The following is a 17,500-nucleotide window of genomic DNA, read 5'->3' on the forward strand; positions in this document are numbered from 1 at the left end:
CTATCTCCCTCTATCCTTTCTCTCTTCTCCTCCCTCCCCCTATCTTTCTCCCTTGCTCTCTCTCCTTCTCTCTCTCCTTCTCCCTCTCTTTTCTACGCTTTCTGCCTCTCTCTTTCTCTCTTCTTCCTCTATCCTCTCTTCCTCCCTCTCTCTTTCACTTTCCAGCCATTAGATTGTGGCCCTGCTGGAGCACTGCCTTGCAAAACCTTTGTCGAACGGATCGACTACAGTACTTATCTTTTTTAAATCTTGGTGTTCATTCTGTCGGTTTCTTTTGCCGAGCCTCTAAGTTAAGGGGAAGTAAACATAATAACACCGATTGTTAAGTGCTGTTGAGGGCAAACACAAACATGCACACACGCACACGCGCGCAACGGGATTCTTTCAGTTTCCATCCACCAAATCCACTCACAAGGCTTCGGTTGGTCCGAGGTTACAGTAGAAGACATTTGCCTAAGGTGCCATTCAATGGAACTGAACCCGGAACCATGTGGTTGGGAAGCAAACTTCTTACCACACAGCCACTCCTTTTGCATGTGTGTGTGTGTGTGTGTGCGTGTGTGTCTGGTTAATGGATAAGAATGTTTAAAAAAGGCACATAATACATACAAGTAGTGAGATCTAAGACCGAATCAGATACCTAAACCTCAACAAAAGCGATGAAGTCCAGGCAAATGTTGGCACTCCGTCGCTTACGACGTCGAGGGTTCCAGTTGATCCGATCAACGGAACAGCCTGCTCGTGAAATTAACGTGCAAGTGACTGAGCAATCCACAGACACGTGTACCCTTAACGTAGTTCTCGGGGATATTCAGCGTGACACAGTGTGACGAGGCTGACCCTTTGAATTACAGGCACAACAGAAACATGAAGTAAGAGTAAGATGTGGTGAAAGAGTACAGCAGGGTTCGCCACCATCCCATGCCAGAGTCTCGTGGAGCTTTAGGTGTTTTCGCTCAATAAACACTCACAACGCCCGGTCTGGGAATCGAAACCGCGATCCTATGACCGCGAGTCCGCTGCCTTAACCACTGGGCCGTTGCGCCTCTACCCAGGCAAATAAGAGATGGTTATCGGCAAAGAGATGGTTATCGGCAAAGAGATGGTTATCGGCAAAGTACCGGTTGAGCCAATGAAGCTATAAAAGACATACACACATACATACAAATCCAGTTGACTAAGTAGGAAGAACAGTCGAAAGCAAGAATTAAAATTCTTCAAAAGAGCATTTAAGTTATACATCGCTTTGAATCCGTTTCAATTTCCGAATGATGTGTAATTTTTATTTAATCTTATTTCTCATTTTCGCCTCCATTACCCCGCCCCTCGTTATCTTAAACTTTTATCTTTCCGTTTGCCATACATTGCTCTTATTAACCCTCGGCTGGTGCAGCGGGGTGTGGCTTGCCCCAAGTGATGTTTCTTTATAAATATCTTACGTCTGGTAACAGTGAAACAAGTATCCTCCCATATAATTTCTTGCCAATGTCTACAGAGTTGATCCATTAGGCTGCTCAGTCTGCTGTTGGCAAAAGGAGGGAGTATATGTGCAGTAATTGCATCTCGGAGTGTAGCAAACCCCCTCCGCACCTTTCTAAAACATTTCCTTTATTAGCTTATATGCGTGTCCTAAATTTGTGTTGTTCTCGTTTTTATAACACATCATTATGGTGACTTTGGAAGAATTAGATCCAAAGCGCTGTCTCTTTTACTCTTTTACTTGTTTCAGTCATTTGACTGTGGCCATGCTGGAGCAGCACCTTTAGTCGAGCAAATCGACCCCAGGACTTATTCTTTGTAAGCCTAGTACTTATTCTATCGTTCTCTTTTGCCGAACCGCTAATTACGGGGACGTGAACACACCACAATCGGTTGTCAAGCGATGTTGGGGGAAAAACACAGGCACACAAACACACAAACACAAACACACACACACACACACACACACACACACACACACACACACACACACACACAGACACACACACATATATATATATATATATGTGTGTGTGTGTGTGTGTGTGTGTGTGTGTGTCTGTGTGTATATATATAAATAAATATATATATATATATATATATATATATATATATATATATATATATATATATATATATATATATATATACATATACATATATACGACGGGCTTCTTCCAGTTTCCGTCTACCAAATCCACTCACAAGGCTTTGGTCGGCTCGAGGCTATAGTAGAAGACACTTGCCCAAGGAGCCACGCAGTGGGACTGAACCCGGAACCATGTGGTTGGGGAGCATGCTACTTACCACACAACCCCTCCTGTGAAAAACTCAACAAAGATGCACATTGTGCTCCAGATCAAAGGATCGAAAGACAACGAATAGCTGTCAGATGTGTTTGAAACCCACCTGCTTGCATCATTCATGGTTTTTGCTTACCGCTTGGTGAAGGGGGACGAGGGCGAGAATGCAAGCAGTGACAACGACTAGATAGTAAACACCAAATGGTTTATCAAATAAAATGCCTGCTCTTTTTGTTTGCCTGCCTCAGTAGATTTTCCGTTCTTTTTCAATTATCCAATACTTGGAATTTTCATTCTGTAAGTTTAAAATGTCTTGAAAAACAAATTGTACAGAAACTCTTGATAAATAATTGTAAAGCAAATGAGAAATAAAATAAAATAAAATACCAGACGTAAATCACGCTAACGGTGTTTTAATATTCAACCGGACCAACAGAGGGTCAAATCACTTCCTGCTCTTCCACCATTGAAATGTCTTAACATTTTTTTTCCTAGTGGCGGCGATATCTCCTATCATTGTCCAATGTATTCATATTTGTTTTTGAAATGAGTTGTTCAAATTTTGCCGAGGTCGACTTAGCCTTTCATCCTTTCGAGGTCGATAGAATAAGTACCAGTTGAATACTGGGGTCGATGCAATCGACTTAAACCCTTCCCTAAAAAATTGCTGGCCCTGTGCCAAAATTTGAAACCATTTGAAATCATTATTTTAAATAAGCTTTTTCTTTCTCTCTTTTTAAAGATGTCGTTCGTCTGTCTGTCTACGGTGAAATTCGACACCCAGTATTTGATTCGGAGCTGGCCCGTGAGCAAAGCTATTCTAGTCTTCAGCTACCATCTAAACCAAAAGAAGTTAGCGCAGGATATCTGACACAAATCGATGCATCAAGTTTTCGGAGAGCTCCCCGACTTCAAGATCTAGCACTGGTAGGAAATAGAATCCGGTTCCTCAGTCCACATTTGTTTCAAAATATTACTGAATTAATCAATCTCAACTTACGAAAGAACAATATCCAATATTTATCCAGTGCGGCATTACAAGGTCTTCCAAATTTACAAGAAATTCGTCTTTCTAATAACAAAATTGCTTATATCAATGAAAGATTCTTTCAATGGACACGAAAAATAGTCGAAATCTATCTGGACACTAATCGAATAAGTAGAATATATAGCGGTTTATTTAATTCTTTGCGTTTTTTGGAAGTGGTTGATCTGTCGCGGAATAATCTAAATGATATGCCAAGGAACGTGTTTTACCAAAACAGTAAATTGAAGGTCATTCGTTTGGATAAGAATCGTTTAAAATTATTACGGCCTGAATGGTTCCGAAACTTGCAAAGTCTAGAGGTCCTTTCCTTGAAGGGTAATCGTTTTTGGGTTCTACCAAATGATATGATTTCAAGACCGAATGCCTTACGTGAGCTCTACTTGTCTCATAATTTCTTATCGAATTTGAACAAAACTTTCTTTGATAACTTAGAGCACTTGGAAACGATTGATCTTTACAGTAATAAGATTACCAAATTACCATTCCGCTGTTTTGATCGCCAGTATAAACTGAAGAACCTGAATCTAGCAGACAATTTCATATCGAATTTAGACACAATGCCGTTTTATAGAGTATCCACTCTTGAAGAACTCAATCTCTCTTTAAACTGGCTCGAAAATATCTCAAAAGGTCTGTTTTCTTCGACCATTTCTCTGCTGAGGATTAATCTCAGCTTTAACAAGTTGTCTGCGATTTACAACGATAGTTTTTTAGGCTTAACTCACATGAGGGAACTGAATTTAGCCAATAATTCTATAAGACATCTCGATGCCAGAGCTTTCAGCGTAGGAAAGTTGAACCAGCTTTCTCAACTGACATGGTTGAATCTCCAGTTTAACCAAATCGGAGAGATTTTACCTCAAGTCTTCCATGAGGCACCACATTTGAAATTTCTCAACATCGGACACAACAGGTTAGTGACTATTTAGAGTAGTGCTTCGCAAGATTTTCCTGTCAACGTCCCAACGCTTTATTGGCTCCCAAACGACCATTTCCACATTTTCATACCTATTCTTTTCAAAACTGTTGCTTAGTCTAGCAGTGTGCATGACTTGACAGATAATAACTCTTTCTTACTATAGGTACAAGGTCTGAAATTTTGTGGAAGAGGACAAATGGACCCCGAAAGGATAAAAGGCAAAGTGGACCTAGATGGAATTTGAACTCAGAACATAAAATCGGGAAAATGCCGCTAAGCATTTTGCCTGCAGTGTTAACGATTCTGTCAGCTCGCCACCTTTTTGCAAGAGGAAACAGTTATATTATTAAGTTCAAAACTGAGACAATTTCTTTAAATATATAATTTCTATTGTTTACTTAATCAAACAATTATCTTTGCAATAAGTGAATGAAACAACATAATCTTAAAATAACACAGTAAGAAATAACATTTCGAAACTTCGTGAGTTTTCTTTTCCGCAAGTGAACTAAAAGTACAGAACATCTAATTTTCTTAGGTTTAAAATATATTCATTTTTATTTGTTCTTGCTTTAAATTCCATTTTCGTTGTTGAGACCAAAGTCAAAAAGAGGAACAATTTAGCAGCCGGAAGACTGCAATTCTAATTTACATTCGAATCATTCTTTCTTCCGGTGTAAACAATGTTTTTTTAACACTTCATAGTCAATCGAATGTAATTTGTTGAGTTAGGGGAAGGTGGCGTACAGGGTGATAACTTATAGATGAAGTAGAAACCATTGTTAGAGAAGAAACAAAGCTAGTGAACGGACATTATTCAGTAACGGATAATTATTGGAAGAATGGTGAATTGGAAAAGGTTGTCGGTCAAGCAATATAGAAATCAATATCACCATCGTATTTCGATGTGGTTGAATATCGAATTCCAACCAGTCGGGATTTACAGTACGATGTACGTAATTCATCCTTTCGATCGATGAATACAAAAACGTGTCTCGCGAGGGCCTGTGTTCGGGAGATTTTCCTGAGTCACCATCTTACCTTGTAACTTCCTTCCCTGGATTCTGTGGAGCATATATTCCCCTCTCCCACCGGACTGGATGATGGTCCGTTGTCGGATTACTCATTTTTGATAGCTGAGAGGACTGGAGTAATCTGAAATGTAGCGTTTTGCTCAAAAACACAACGCATCGCCCAGTCCAGGAATCGAAACCGCAATCTTACAAACATGAGTCGAACACCCTGACCACTAAGTCACAATAACAATTTTGGTAAAGGCGGTAGAATGTTGGAACAATTAACACCAATGTCGATTTGGAGATGTCAGCAATATTATTTAAAAAATATATCGTGTTATTGAAGCTACAATAAATGGTAGCATGACTGTATATAGCAATAAGCTGGCAACGTTGTTAGCGCGTCGAACAAAATGCTTAGCGGCATTTCTTCCAGCTCTTTACGTTCTGAGTTCAAATCCTGTCGAGGTCAACTCTATATTTCATCGCTTCGGGGTTGACAAAATATAGTACTAACCAAGTACTGGGGGGGTCGAGGCAATCGATTTGACCTCCTCGACTCGAAAATTGCTGGTCTTGGACCCTGCGACAGAGTGGCATCATAACCACCAGGATTCTTGTGACTTCGGTCACTTATATGCCATGGAAACCGAGCAACCGTCCTTCTGAGCCTTTGAGTTTTGAAAAAAAGTAACTGTGTGTGCGTATGTGTATGTGTGTACATGTGCGTGAAACAGTGAGTATGTGTGTGTACATACGTGTGTGTGAACCGTGTGAGACAGTGCTTTGTCTAATACTCATGTCAGTGGAAACGGTCTTCTGCATTCAGAGAGTTTTGAGATACTTAATGGTTCCTGTAAAATTTTTACCTGACTCTACTGTGAGGGCAAGAGTCTTTTGCAATATTCAAGGGTGACCAATGCCTTCTGAGTAAAATTGGTTGGCTGAAACTATGCGGAAACTCGTCGTATGTGTGTGTGTGTATGTGTGTGTGTGTGTGTGTGTGTGTGTGTGTGTGTGTGTGTCTTTTTGCTTGTGTTTGTCCCTTTCTCTCCACTTGTCAACTGGCATTGGTTTTAGGCTCCGTGACTTAGCGGCTCGGCAAAAGAGATCAATAGAATAAGTGCCAGATTTAGAAAAAAAGAAAAAAAAAGAAAGAAAAAGGTATGTGGTCAATGCGGTGCTCCAGCATGGCTGCAATCCAATGACTGAAATAGATACAAAATATTACTATGTCTCACATCGCTCTCAACATTAATGGATTTCTTATAGCATTTTGTCATTTTGCTCTCTGAGTATAAATCCTCTCGAGGTCGAGTTTTTTCCCCACCTCTCTAAAATCTGTCGTGTGTCCGAGCAGATTCAACCTTCTAAATCAGTGGTCCCAAAGTGAGCAGAACTTCCCCCTTGGTGCAAAGTGGGATGATAATGGGGTGGCCAAAATGGGGTGATAGATGTAAAAGAAAATATATTAATAGTTTAATTAGGTTTAAGTTTTATTTGTGAAATACAGTTGTTTTGTATTTGCTGCAGAAAGTGGTCTATATTTGTGGTGAGGAGGGAAGGAGGCGCTAGGAATGTGGCCTGGATGCCAAGAAGACGGCACCCTGAAAAAGTTTGGGAACCACTGGTCTAAATCAATGGTTCTCAACCAGGGTCCATATTGTCCCTGATGGTCCATAGAAGATTTTTGTGGGTCCACTCTACAAAATAGCAAATTGTGGACTGACAATGAGCCCATGAAAAAAATTTGCTTTAGATGAATGTATTGGTATTTATTGCAAGAAATGGCCTGGTTTCTTTCTCGAACATTTTACATAGTTCAACCGAGACAAGTTAATGCGTGAAAAACAAATTGGGCATTTTGAAAGAAATATCTATAAAACTAGTTTTTTAAACCCTGAATGGCTATGGAGGGGGTCCACCAAAATATAATAGTATTCAAAGGGACCCATAGGTAAAAAATGGTTGAATCCCTGGTCTAATTCCTTTCCTTTACTAAATGTATTGTCCTTGCAGCAAGGTAAGAATTTATATTCATGTCTGACAGTGATTTGAGGAAGGCCACACATAAAGGAGAAGCGAAGTCGTTTAAAATGACACCATTACACCAATGGTATTTTCTTTTATTGACTCCCTAAAGAATTCCACGCTATAAAAATTCAGAGGGAAAGGCATAAAGTCGAATTAAATACTTGATTAACACTTTGTTTTATCGATCCCGGTAGGATGAAAGGCAAAGTCGACCGGAGCGACATTTGAAAACAGAAAGTAAAGGGCCGCAGTTAGAATCCGTTAGACATTTTGTTCAACGTTTCGTTGATTTTATCAATACACAGATGTGATGTAAGAACTGTTTCCAACTGAGGCAAAGGGCCAGCGACTTTAAATGTGGGGATGGGCGGTTTAGATGATTATGTCCTCCCCAGCATTTTACTGGTACGTTATTTTATCAACCAAGGAGTGATGAAAAGCAGCGTTGGCTTCAACTAGATTTGAGATCAGGATGCAAAGACTCGAATGAATACCTCTGAGTTACACACACACATGCACACATGTGCAGAAATATACAAATACAGATAGAAAGAATAAGGAAGAGGGAAAGAGAGGAAGACATTACTGTTTATTGAATGAACATGATTGGCGTGGACACGCCCTCTCTTCATTCACGTAAAGAAATAAGTTCACCTACATAAACAAGGAATGGGAGGGGATAGACGAGGAGAGAAAGAGCGAGGAATAGGAGGGAGGTGGGAGAGAATGAGAGAAGCATTAAAGCATCTGATGTTAAATTATTCAGCGTTGAATCAGCGACGCCATAACAGCTGTGCCAAAACGTCTCATATACGGACCTAGACTAGTATTTACTTTAGTTACAGACCCCCAAAGAATGTAGAACAAAGCCCATCTCGATTATTTGCCAACATAACATGGCAGTCCTGGTTTAGGACGAATGTTGCTGTAATTTAGCCCCAGGAAACATCGTGGGGGTGCTAGATTCCCTTGTTCGAAAATATAAGGACACAGATCGTGTCGTATAGCGAGCTAGAAAAGATGTCTCCTGGGGCTAAATTACAGCAACATTCATTCAAAACCAGGACTGCCATCTTATGTTGGCAAACAATCTTTACTCCAAAGTACTGTTGCTGAATATCTCGTGTTGTGAGATTTACAAATAGTAATTTTCTAAATCCCATCTCCTTTGGATTGGTACTGAGAGCAGAAAACACTAGATTAGAACAAAAAGCATAAGGCTAAGATATACATTCCATTCCTCTCTCGGATGGGTCAACCAAATCCACTCTCTTATTGGTTGGTTACTACGTATCGAAATAGCATTTAGCGTTTATCTTTCACTTGTTTCAGTCATTAGACTGCGGCCATGCTGGAGCACCACCTTAAAGAATTTTAGTCGAAAGAATGGACCCCGGTACTTATTTTTTTCAAGGCCTCGAACCGCTAACTTAATGAGGCGCAAACGTACCAACACTGGTTGAGAAGTGGCAGTAGGGGACAAACGCATGCGCGCACACACATATACGCACAGAGGCGCACATATATATGTATGTATATATATATATATATATATATATATATATATATATATATATATATATATATATATATACATGTGTGTGTGTGTGTGTGTGTCTGTGTCTGTGTCTGTGTGTATATAGGTGCAGGCGTGGCAGTGAGGTAAGAAGCTTACTTCCCAACCACATGGTCCCGGGTTCAGTTCCACTGTGTGGAACCTTGACCAAGTGTCTTCTACTGTAACCTCGAGCCAACGAAAGCCTTGTGAATGGATTTGGTAGATGGAAAGTACCAATATATATGCTTGTGTATTTGTCTGTCCCCACCCATCATTGCTTGACAACCGATATTGGTTATGTCCTCGTAATTTAGCATTTTGGCAAAAGAGACAAATAGAATAAGTACTAGGCTTACAAAGAATAAGTCCTGGAGTCAATTTGTTCGATTAAAGATGGTGCTCCAGCATGGCTGCAGTCAAATGACTGAAACAAGTAACAGAAAAGAAAGAAAAAAGGATAGAATATAAACACACACACACACGCATATGTATATATATATATATATATATATATATATATATATATATATATATGTGTGTATATATATATTTACGAGATACATACGATGGATTTCTTTCAGTTTCCGTCTACCAAATCTACTCGAAAGTGTTTGGTCGGCCCGAGTCTATAGTAGAATACATATACCGTGAGACTGACCCAGGAACCATGTGGTTGGGGATCAAACTTCACACCCACGCCTGCATATTATATATATATATATATATATATATATATATATATATATATATATATATATATATATATATATATTTCTTTAGGTGATCCCTTTTTAAAATAAAATATTTATAATGCTATGCATTGTGACATACGCCTAAGCTATATTATTTTCTTTTTCATTTCTATTCCAGGATACGGGCCCTTCATAATGAAACGTTCCAACGAATGCCGTATTTAAGTACATTGCTTTTAAACAACAACGATTTGGAAAGACTGACCGTTGGGCAATTTCACATACAGAAATCACTCTCTCATCTAAATCTAGCGAAGAACAGATTACGTTCTTTGGAAGAAGGAATTTTTTCTGGATTGGGCAATCTTCAAAAAGCCGTATTTACCTTTAACCAAATAAGCAGCATCGATGAAAAAACATTCGAAGACACACCGAATTTATTTCGATTTGAATTTGCTAATAACAAGCTTTCAACATTCAACTTTGATATTTTAGCTCCAATGCGCAGACTCCACTACGTTGATCTGAATCGAAACCTGTTAACATCCCTGAAAGAAACGAAACGGCGAGATATCTTCATAGTGTATTTGTCATTGGCTGCAAATGAATTGGTGACATTAGAGAAAAGTATCCTCCGTGTGCTGGTCCCTGGCGCTTCGGTTGTTCTATCGGACAACCCCCTTGATTGTGATTGCAAACTACGCTGGTTACGGGAATATGTACAAACAAAACAATTGATCCTGAGTTTCAGTGAACAAACACTTTGTAAAATGCCAAGAAATGTAACAGGTTTAAAGGTCAGTTACCTTCTTATTTATTCTCTTATTCGTTCATTCTTTCACTTGTTTCAGTCATTTGACTGCAGTCATGCTGGAGCACCGCCTGTATATTATTTTCATATATGAAACTCATCTCTCAAATACAGGACCCTAGTATGAATCTGTTTACTTAAACTGCTCTCTGTCTTGTGCTAAGAAAGCTAACGCTCTATGTAGATATATCCTCTTGTATTTTCTTTTGTGGAAGTGCAATGGCGCAGTGGTTAGGGCAGTGGACTCGCGGTTATACGATCGCTGTTTCGATTCCCAAACTAGGCGTTGTGAGTGTTTATTGAGCGAAAACATTTAAAGCTTCACGAGGCCCCGGCAGGGGGTGGTGGTGGTGCGAACGCTGCTGTACTCTTTCACCACAACTTTCTCTCACTCTTTCTTGTTTCTGTTGTGCCTGTAATTCAAAGGGTCAACCTTGTCACACTCTGTGTCACGCTGAATCTCCCCGAGAACTACGTTAAGGGTACACGTGTCTGTGGAGCGCTCAGCCCCTTGCACGTTAATTTCACGAACAGGCTGTTCCATTGATCGGATCAACTGGATTCCTCGTCGTCGTAACCGATGGAGTGCCACGATATTTTCTTTTACCCCAAACGAGGAACTATGCTGAATAGCTTCTGGTTTTGTGTAAAGGAAAATAGTTTCTGGTTGGGGTAAAAGAAAATACACGAGGATCAGCTTATTATGATTTTATTCAACATTCAACATATTCTCCTCTCAGATTCACACACTTATTGCAGCGGTCCTTCAGTTTTTCTAAGCCCTATAAAAGAACTCCGAAGGTTGGGCCTTGAACCAGGCCTTTCGCGACACCTTTAAAGCCAGGAACTTTTCAGCACCACTGCCCTCGTATCTTTGAAGTATGAACATGCTTCGCACACGCACACGCACACGCACCATTTAATGGACACAGTATAAAAACACCAACTACTAATATAAATTTCTTGCTTAGGAGAAGCAAGAAAGTAGAAGTAGCTCATATCTTTATACTATGTACGTTAAATGATATTTATCTCTCACTGGGTGGAGTACCTTTTTGTTGATGTTACCTTAACGGAACAATAAACTACACACACACAAGTACACACGGCACACTCATTGGTGTGTGTGTGTGTGTATATATATATATATATACACATGATATATACACATATACACATGAACGTTTTTGTTTAATAAACGAAAGTAAAAGAACTGTATATATTATGGGGGGAACAATCAGTTGCTTGTGAGTAGCTGATGCCATGATCTGCAGTACTTAGAGCTCTTCATCTTCTGCATTCATTTTAGCGAAATTCTACCTGAAAGAACAAAAACACCAGGAAAGCCTCAGAACAGCGACGGCGCGGAGTGCCAGCTGCATATTCGTAAATGTGTATGCACAGGCGCAAGAGTGACTGTGTGGTAAGAAGATTGCTTCCCAAACACATGGTTCCGGGTTCAATCCCACAGCGTGGCACCTTGGGCAAGTGTCTTTTACTAAAGCCCTGTGAGTGGATTTGGTAGACAAAGAAGGAAAGAAGCCCGCCGTATATATATATATATATATATATATATATATATATATATATATATATATATATATGTGTGTGTGTGTGTGTGTGTGTGTGTGTGTGTGTGTGTGTGTGTGAATGTATGTGTGTGTTTGTTATTTGTGTCTGCGTTTGGCCCCCACACACCATCGCTTGACAACCGATGTTTGTGAGTTTACGTCCCCGTCAAATAGCGGTTCGGCTAATGAAACCGATAGAATAAGTACTAGGCTTACAAAGAATAAGTCCTGGAGGCGATTTGTTCGACTAAAGGTGGTGCACCAACATGGCCGCAGTCAAATGATTGAAACAAGTAAAAGAATAAAAGAACATGCAAATACACACAAGCACACGCGCGCGCACTCATCCATCCATCCATCCATCCATCCATCCATCCATCCATCCATCCATCCACACATACATACATATATACATACATGTATACGTATATACACACATGGTTATTTTAATATGATACCATTTACGTTTTGCGTATAATGGGTTTCTATTAAGTCAGGCAAACTGTTAGCAACACAAGAGAATGCTCGTTCCTTTCTTTCCAGTATACCAGCGGTGACTGATTTCCTCTTCGTATGTGCTTGACTGTTATTACATGCTATCATTCGGAACCCAGGATGTCTTGCGTCCGTCCATGTAGCATGCTCTTACTCATTGCTTTAGTTGCCATTGTATTCACGAGCAAACTTAAACACCTCCTCGACCATCTAAACAAGTGGTTTTCAACCGAGGTTCATATAAGTTTTTGGCTGGAGTGGGGTGTGGGTTTACGCAAGCAAAATAGTAAAATGGGGGCCAACAGTAGTATATTCAGGATCCATGAAACAATTTTTACTTAAAATGTATTATTGCAGAAAACAGCAAGGTTTCTTTCTCTGATGTTTTTCTTAGTCTAACCTACACAAGTGAATATGTGAAAAGCAAAAGCGGAATTTTGAAAGAAGAAGTATCTACTAAACTAGTTTTTAAACATTGACTGCTTATGGGCGTCAACGAGACGGGTGCGTGGCTTAGTGGCTAAGGCATTTGGCTCACGATTGTAAAGTCGTGAGTTCAATTCCCGACGATGCGTTGTGTCCACGTTGCTCCAGTCCATTCAGCTGGCAAAAATGAGTAGTACCTGTATTTCAAAGGGCCGGCCTTGTCACACTCTGTGTCACGCTGAATCTCCCTGAGAACTTCTTAAGGGTACACGTGTCTGTGGAATGCTCAGCCACTTGCACGTTAATTTCACGAGCAAGCTGTCCCGTTGTTCGTATCAGCTGGGACCCTCGTCGTCGTAACCGACGGAGTGCTCTTTATGAGGGTCCACCAGAATAAAATAGTAATCGAAGGGGTCCATAGATAAAAAAATTAAAATGTTTGAGAACCAGTGATCTAAACTCTCATTTGAAAATCTATGTTGTCACATGTGGAAGGAGGGAGTGCTAACGCCAGCATCGAGTGTTACACATTTCAATACAATGGACTTAAAGAATGTGAAATGAAAAGCACAACAAATCGTCTCGTCTAGGAATGGAACTCATGGACTTATGGCCATGAAAATAACAGCCCGACCACTAGACCTGTCATCAGCCCCATTACATGTATGTAAGTATGTATGTATGTATGCATGTATGTATGTATGTATGTATGTATGTATGTATATATATATATATATACAGATGTATGCATGTGTGTATGTATGTATGTATGTATGTATGTATCTAAGTATATATATATACAGATATATGTATGTATCTAAGTATCTATACAGATGTATATATGTGTGTATGCATGTATGTATGTATGTGTGTATGTATGCCATTATTCAGTTGTATTTCAAGATTTCTTACCAATAGAAAAAGAGCGAGTTTCTAACCTAGATCCATGGCTCCTTCAATGGAATTTCAACAACACCAACAGTAGTATTGTTGTATGTATGTATGTATATATGTATATAAGTGTGTGTGTGTGTGTGTACGTAAGTATGTATGTATCTCTCTCTCTCTCTCTCTCTCTCTCTCTCTCTCTCTCTCTCTCTCTATATATATATATATATATATATATATATATATATATATATATATATATATATATATATATATATATATACATATATATTTATTTATATATATATGTATATATACATATATGTATATATACATATATATACATATATACTTGTATATATATATATATATATATATATATATATGTATATATATATATATATATATATATATATATATATATATATATATATATATATATATATATATATATATATATACACACACACATACATACATCTGTGCACAGTTAGATGCACGATTACTGCTGTATGACTAATAACTTCACGTAGATTATCATGTGTGTGTGTGTGTGTGTGTGTGTACGTGTGTGTGTATGTGTGTGTGTATGTGTGTGTGTGTGTGAGTGAGTGAGTGTATCATGAGCTTGATTGGACAGGTGTCTGCTCCTAATGGGAATGACGAATTGCGTAGGTAAGTTCGGAGGAGCAGAAGTGTTGTTTTATGGAGAAGAGATAAAATAACAGAAAGAGATGAAAAGAAAAATATGGGGGAAGGGGGGGAGAAGAAGCAGGAGAAAAAGAAAAAAAACAGAAAAGGTAGAAGACGAAGAAGAAGAAAAAGAAGAAGAAAGGAAAGAAAGAAAGACAGAAAGAACAGAGGGAAGGAAAGGAGGAAAGGACGAAAGAGAAAAGGAAAGAAAGAAGGAAAGGAAGATAGAAAGAAGGAAGAAAGTAAAGAATGAAGGAAAGAGAGAAGGAAGGAAAGAAAGAAAGGGAGAAGGAAAGAAGGAAGAAAAAAGAAAAGAAGGAAGGAAAGAAGAAAGGAAAGAAGGAAAGAAGAAAGGAAAGAAGGAAGGAAGGAAAGAAGGAAGGAAGGAAGGAAGGAAGGAAGGAAAGAATGGAGGAAAGAAAGAAGGAAGGAAGGAAGGAAGGAAAGAAGGAAGGAATGAACGAAAGAAGAGAAGAAGGAAAGAAAGAAAGAAAGAAGGAAGGAAGGAAAGAAAGAAAGAAGGGAAGAAAGAAGGGAGGATCGAAGAATGAAGTAAAGAAGGAAGGAAAGAAAGAAAGAAGGAAGGAAGGAAAGGAAGAAAGAAGTAAAGAAAGATGGAAAGAAGGAAAGAGAGAGAGGGGGGGAGAGAGAGAGAAAATGAGAAAGAAAGCAAGAAAGAAATATGAGAAAATTTAGAAGTAAGTTAGAGAGGGCAATTGGGGTGAAGAGGTAAGCTCAGACAAAAATAAGAAGATAAAAAGAAAAAGAGGCAAGTCAAATTTGTAGCTGAATAACAGTAGTAGAGGTATGAGACGTTTTGCCTCAGCCGTTTTGGCGGCGCAGATATGGCGTCGCTGATTCAACGCTGACTTAGTTGACAGCAGACTTTTTAATGTTGCTCACGTTTTCCCCTCTTTCCATTCCCCGCCTTCTCCCTGTTTATATGTGTGAGCATATTTCTCATTTTACATATGAGGAGAGGGAAAGGGTTTATGTCAGTCTGCTCTGGCCCGGACAAGGAGTACTTGTTAGGGCTCCATTTATGGGTTAAATAATTACCTTACTCGAGTGGTGCCGGTAAGTTATTATCAACCATTGAAAAGAACCATGGAGAGTGTACTTAACAGTATAAGGGTTAGAGCTCCTAACTACACTGTTAAGGAGCAGCCTGGTCGTTATGACTCTGCTGGCTTAGAGCCATATATGAAACAAATGTGTAAATTTATGTATAATTGTGCATGGCTGCGCGGTCAAGAAACTCTCTTGACCATGCAGCCACGATGTCAGTGAGGATGTGATCACATTCACTTACACGCCATGGAAACCAGGTAACCAGGCCTACGAGTCCTCGGACACGAGACACTAATGTTCAAGCGATTATCTTTTTCAACACTTAAGAAGTGAATACTGGAGGTAAGCTTCGGTTGGATTTGAACAGAGAATGTAATCATAATTAATTTCATTCCCTTTTGAAGTCGGTTGCTGCAGTTTTCCATCTAAGTGGGTGAGTTATTTCCTGGAGAAGATAGATTTGGAATTCAGACGAGTGAAGAAAGCTGATGAAACGAGTTCAAGATGGCTGTCGTTGATAAAACACTGCAATTAGAATCCTTCCATAAGTGAAGACTAGCTCAGTCCTCGGTGCCCGATTCAGATGAAGGGTACAGGCTAAAGGGTTAAACGCTTATGACCCTGAGATACCTGTTGACGGTACAAAAAGGTTTCCAGCATTGCTATGGATTTAGAAAAGCATGCAAAACCACAAACTCCAGCAGTTCCTGCGTCGGTCAAAACATCTCTGGTGTTTACTTTACCAACTTATTCTAGTCTTCAGCAGTCACGGCTATTTTTATGATAATTACTACACAAGCTGCAATGAAAGTCGCAAGTAGTGCGCACCTACACGTTCTTCAATAAATTGAAGGACACTTAAGACGTACTTACCGTAAACAAGTTGAAGATCGTTTGCTTCCGATACAATCTCTAGCTTGGCGCTTGGTATTTAATTAGCGGAAAATGTGTTTATATTGGGAGTAAACGGAAAACATTTAAGGTCCATTAGACTACACACACACACACAAACTAACACACATATACACACACACACATTCATATATGTATATATTATGTATGCATGAATGTGTATATACTCATTGTATATATATATATATATATATATATACATACACTCACACACACTTACACACACACACACATACACACACACACACACACACACACACACACACACACATATATATATATATTAAATTCATATAAATGATTTTATGAAAATGTATATATATACATATATATATACATTGATACATGTGTGTATGCGTGTGCGTGTGTATGTGTGCGTGCTTGTGTATATAAGAGGTGTGTGTTTGTGTGTATGTGTGTGCATGTACGTTTGTGTGAAGGCGTAGGTTGACTGAATGCTTAAGAAACTTGCTTCGCAACCACGAAGTCTCAGTTTCGACCTCTCTGCATTGCATTTTACATAGAGATTCATATTGACCCATATTTTGTGAGTAAAACTGTGCAGGCGGAAACTGTCCAGAATCCCGTTGGATGGATTGTAACGTGTAATTCAATGGCATAGAATTGTCACACATTGTGTCACACTGGTTATTCTTTCCGTTACCAGTACACTTGTCTGAAATTCTCAGCACCTTTGGTATTAATTCAGATACAACCGAACAACTAAATCCCTGTTACCACCATATCCACCATGCACACACACACGTACACACGTACACACACACGCAAACACACACACACATTCAATATATACATTCACACATACACACATCTATATTATGTATATGTGTGTATGTGCATGTGTGCATGTGTGTTTGTATACATATATATATATATATATATATATATATATATATATATATATATATATATATATATATATATATATATATATATATGTATGTGTGAATGTATGTGTGTATACATAGTATATATATATATATATATATATATATATATATATAGAGAGAGAGAGAGAGAGAGAGAGAGAAAGAGAGAGAGAGATAAATAGATTTCAAAAATA

The 17,500-nt window shown here is 38.9% G+C and overlaps 1 protein-coding gene across 1 annotated transcript in view; it reads left to right on the forward strand.

Annotated features, from left to right (window-relative positions):
* Positions 1 to 17,500, forward strand: part of LOC106874268 (uncharacterized) — a 64,748-nt gene that overhangs the window by 39,888 nt on the left and 7,360 nt on the right. The window contains exons 2-3 of the mRNA XM_014921931.3: positions 3,025 to 4,243; positions 9,728 to 10,346. Coding sequence (XP_014777417.3) covers positions 3,025 to 4,243; positions 9,728 to 10,346 — 1,838 coding nt within the window. The remainder of the gene's footprint in view (positions 1 to 3,024; positions 4,244 to 9,727; positions 10,347 to 17,500) is intronic.

The sequence above is a fragment of the Octopus bimaculoides genome, chromosome 7 (assembly GCF_046866305.1).
Source record: "Octopus bimaculoides isolate indiv1 chromosome 7, ASM4686630v1, whole genome shotgun sequence".
In the NCBI taxonomy this organism is placed as follows: domain Eukaryota; kingdom Metazoa; phylum Mollusca; class Cephalopoda; order Octopoda; family Octopodidae; genus Octopus; species Octopus bimaculoides.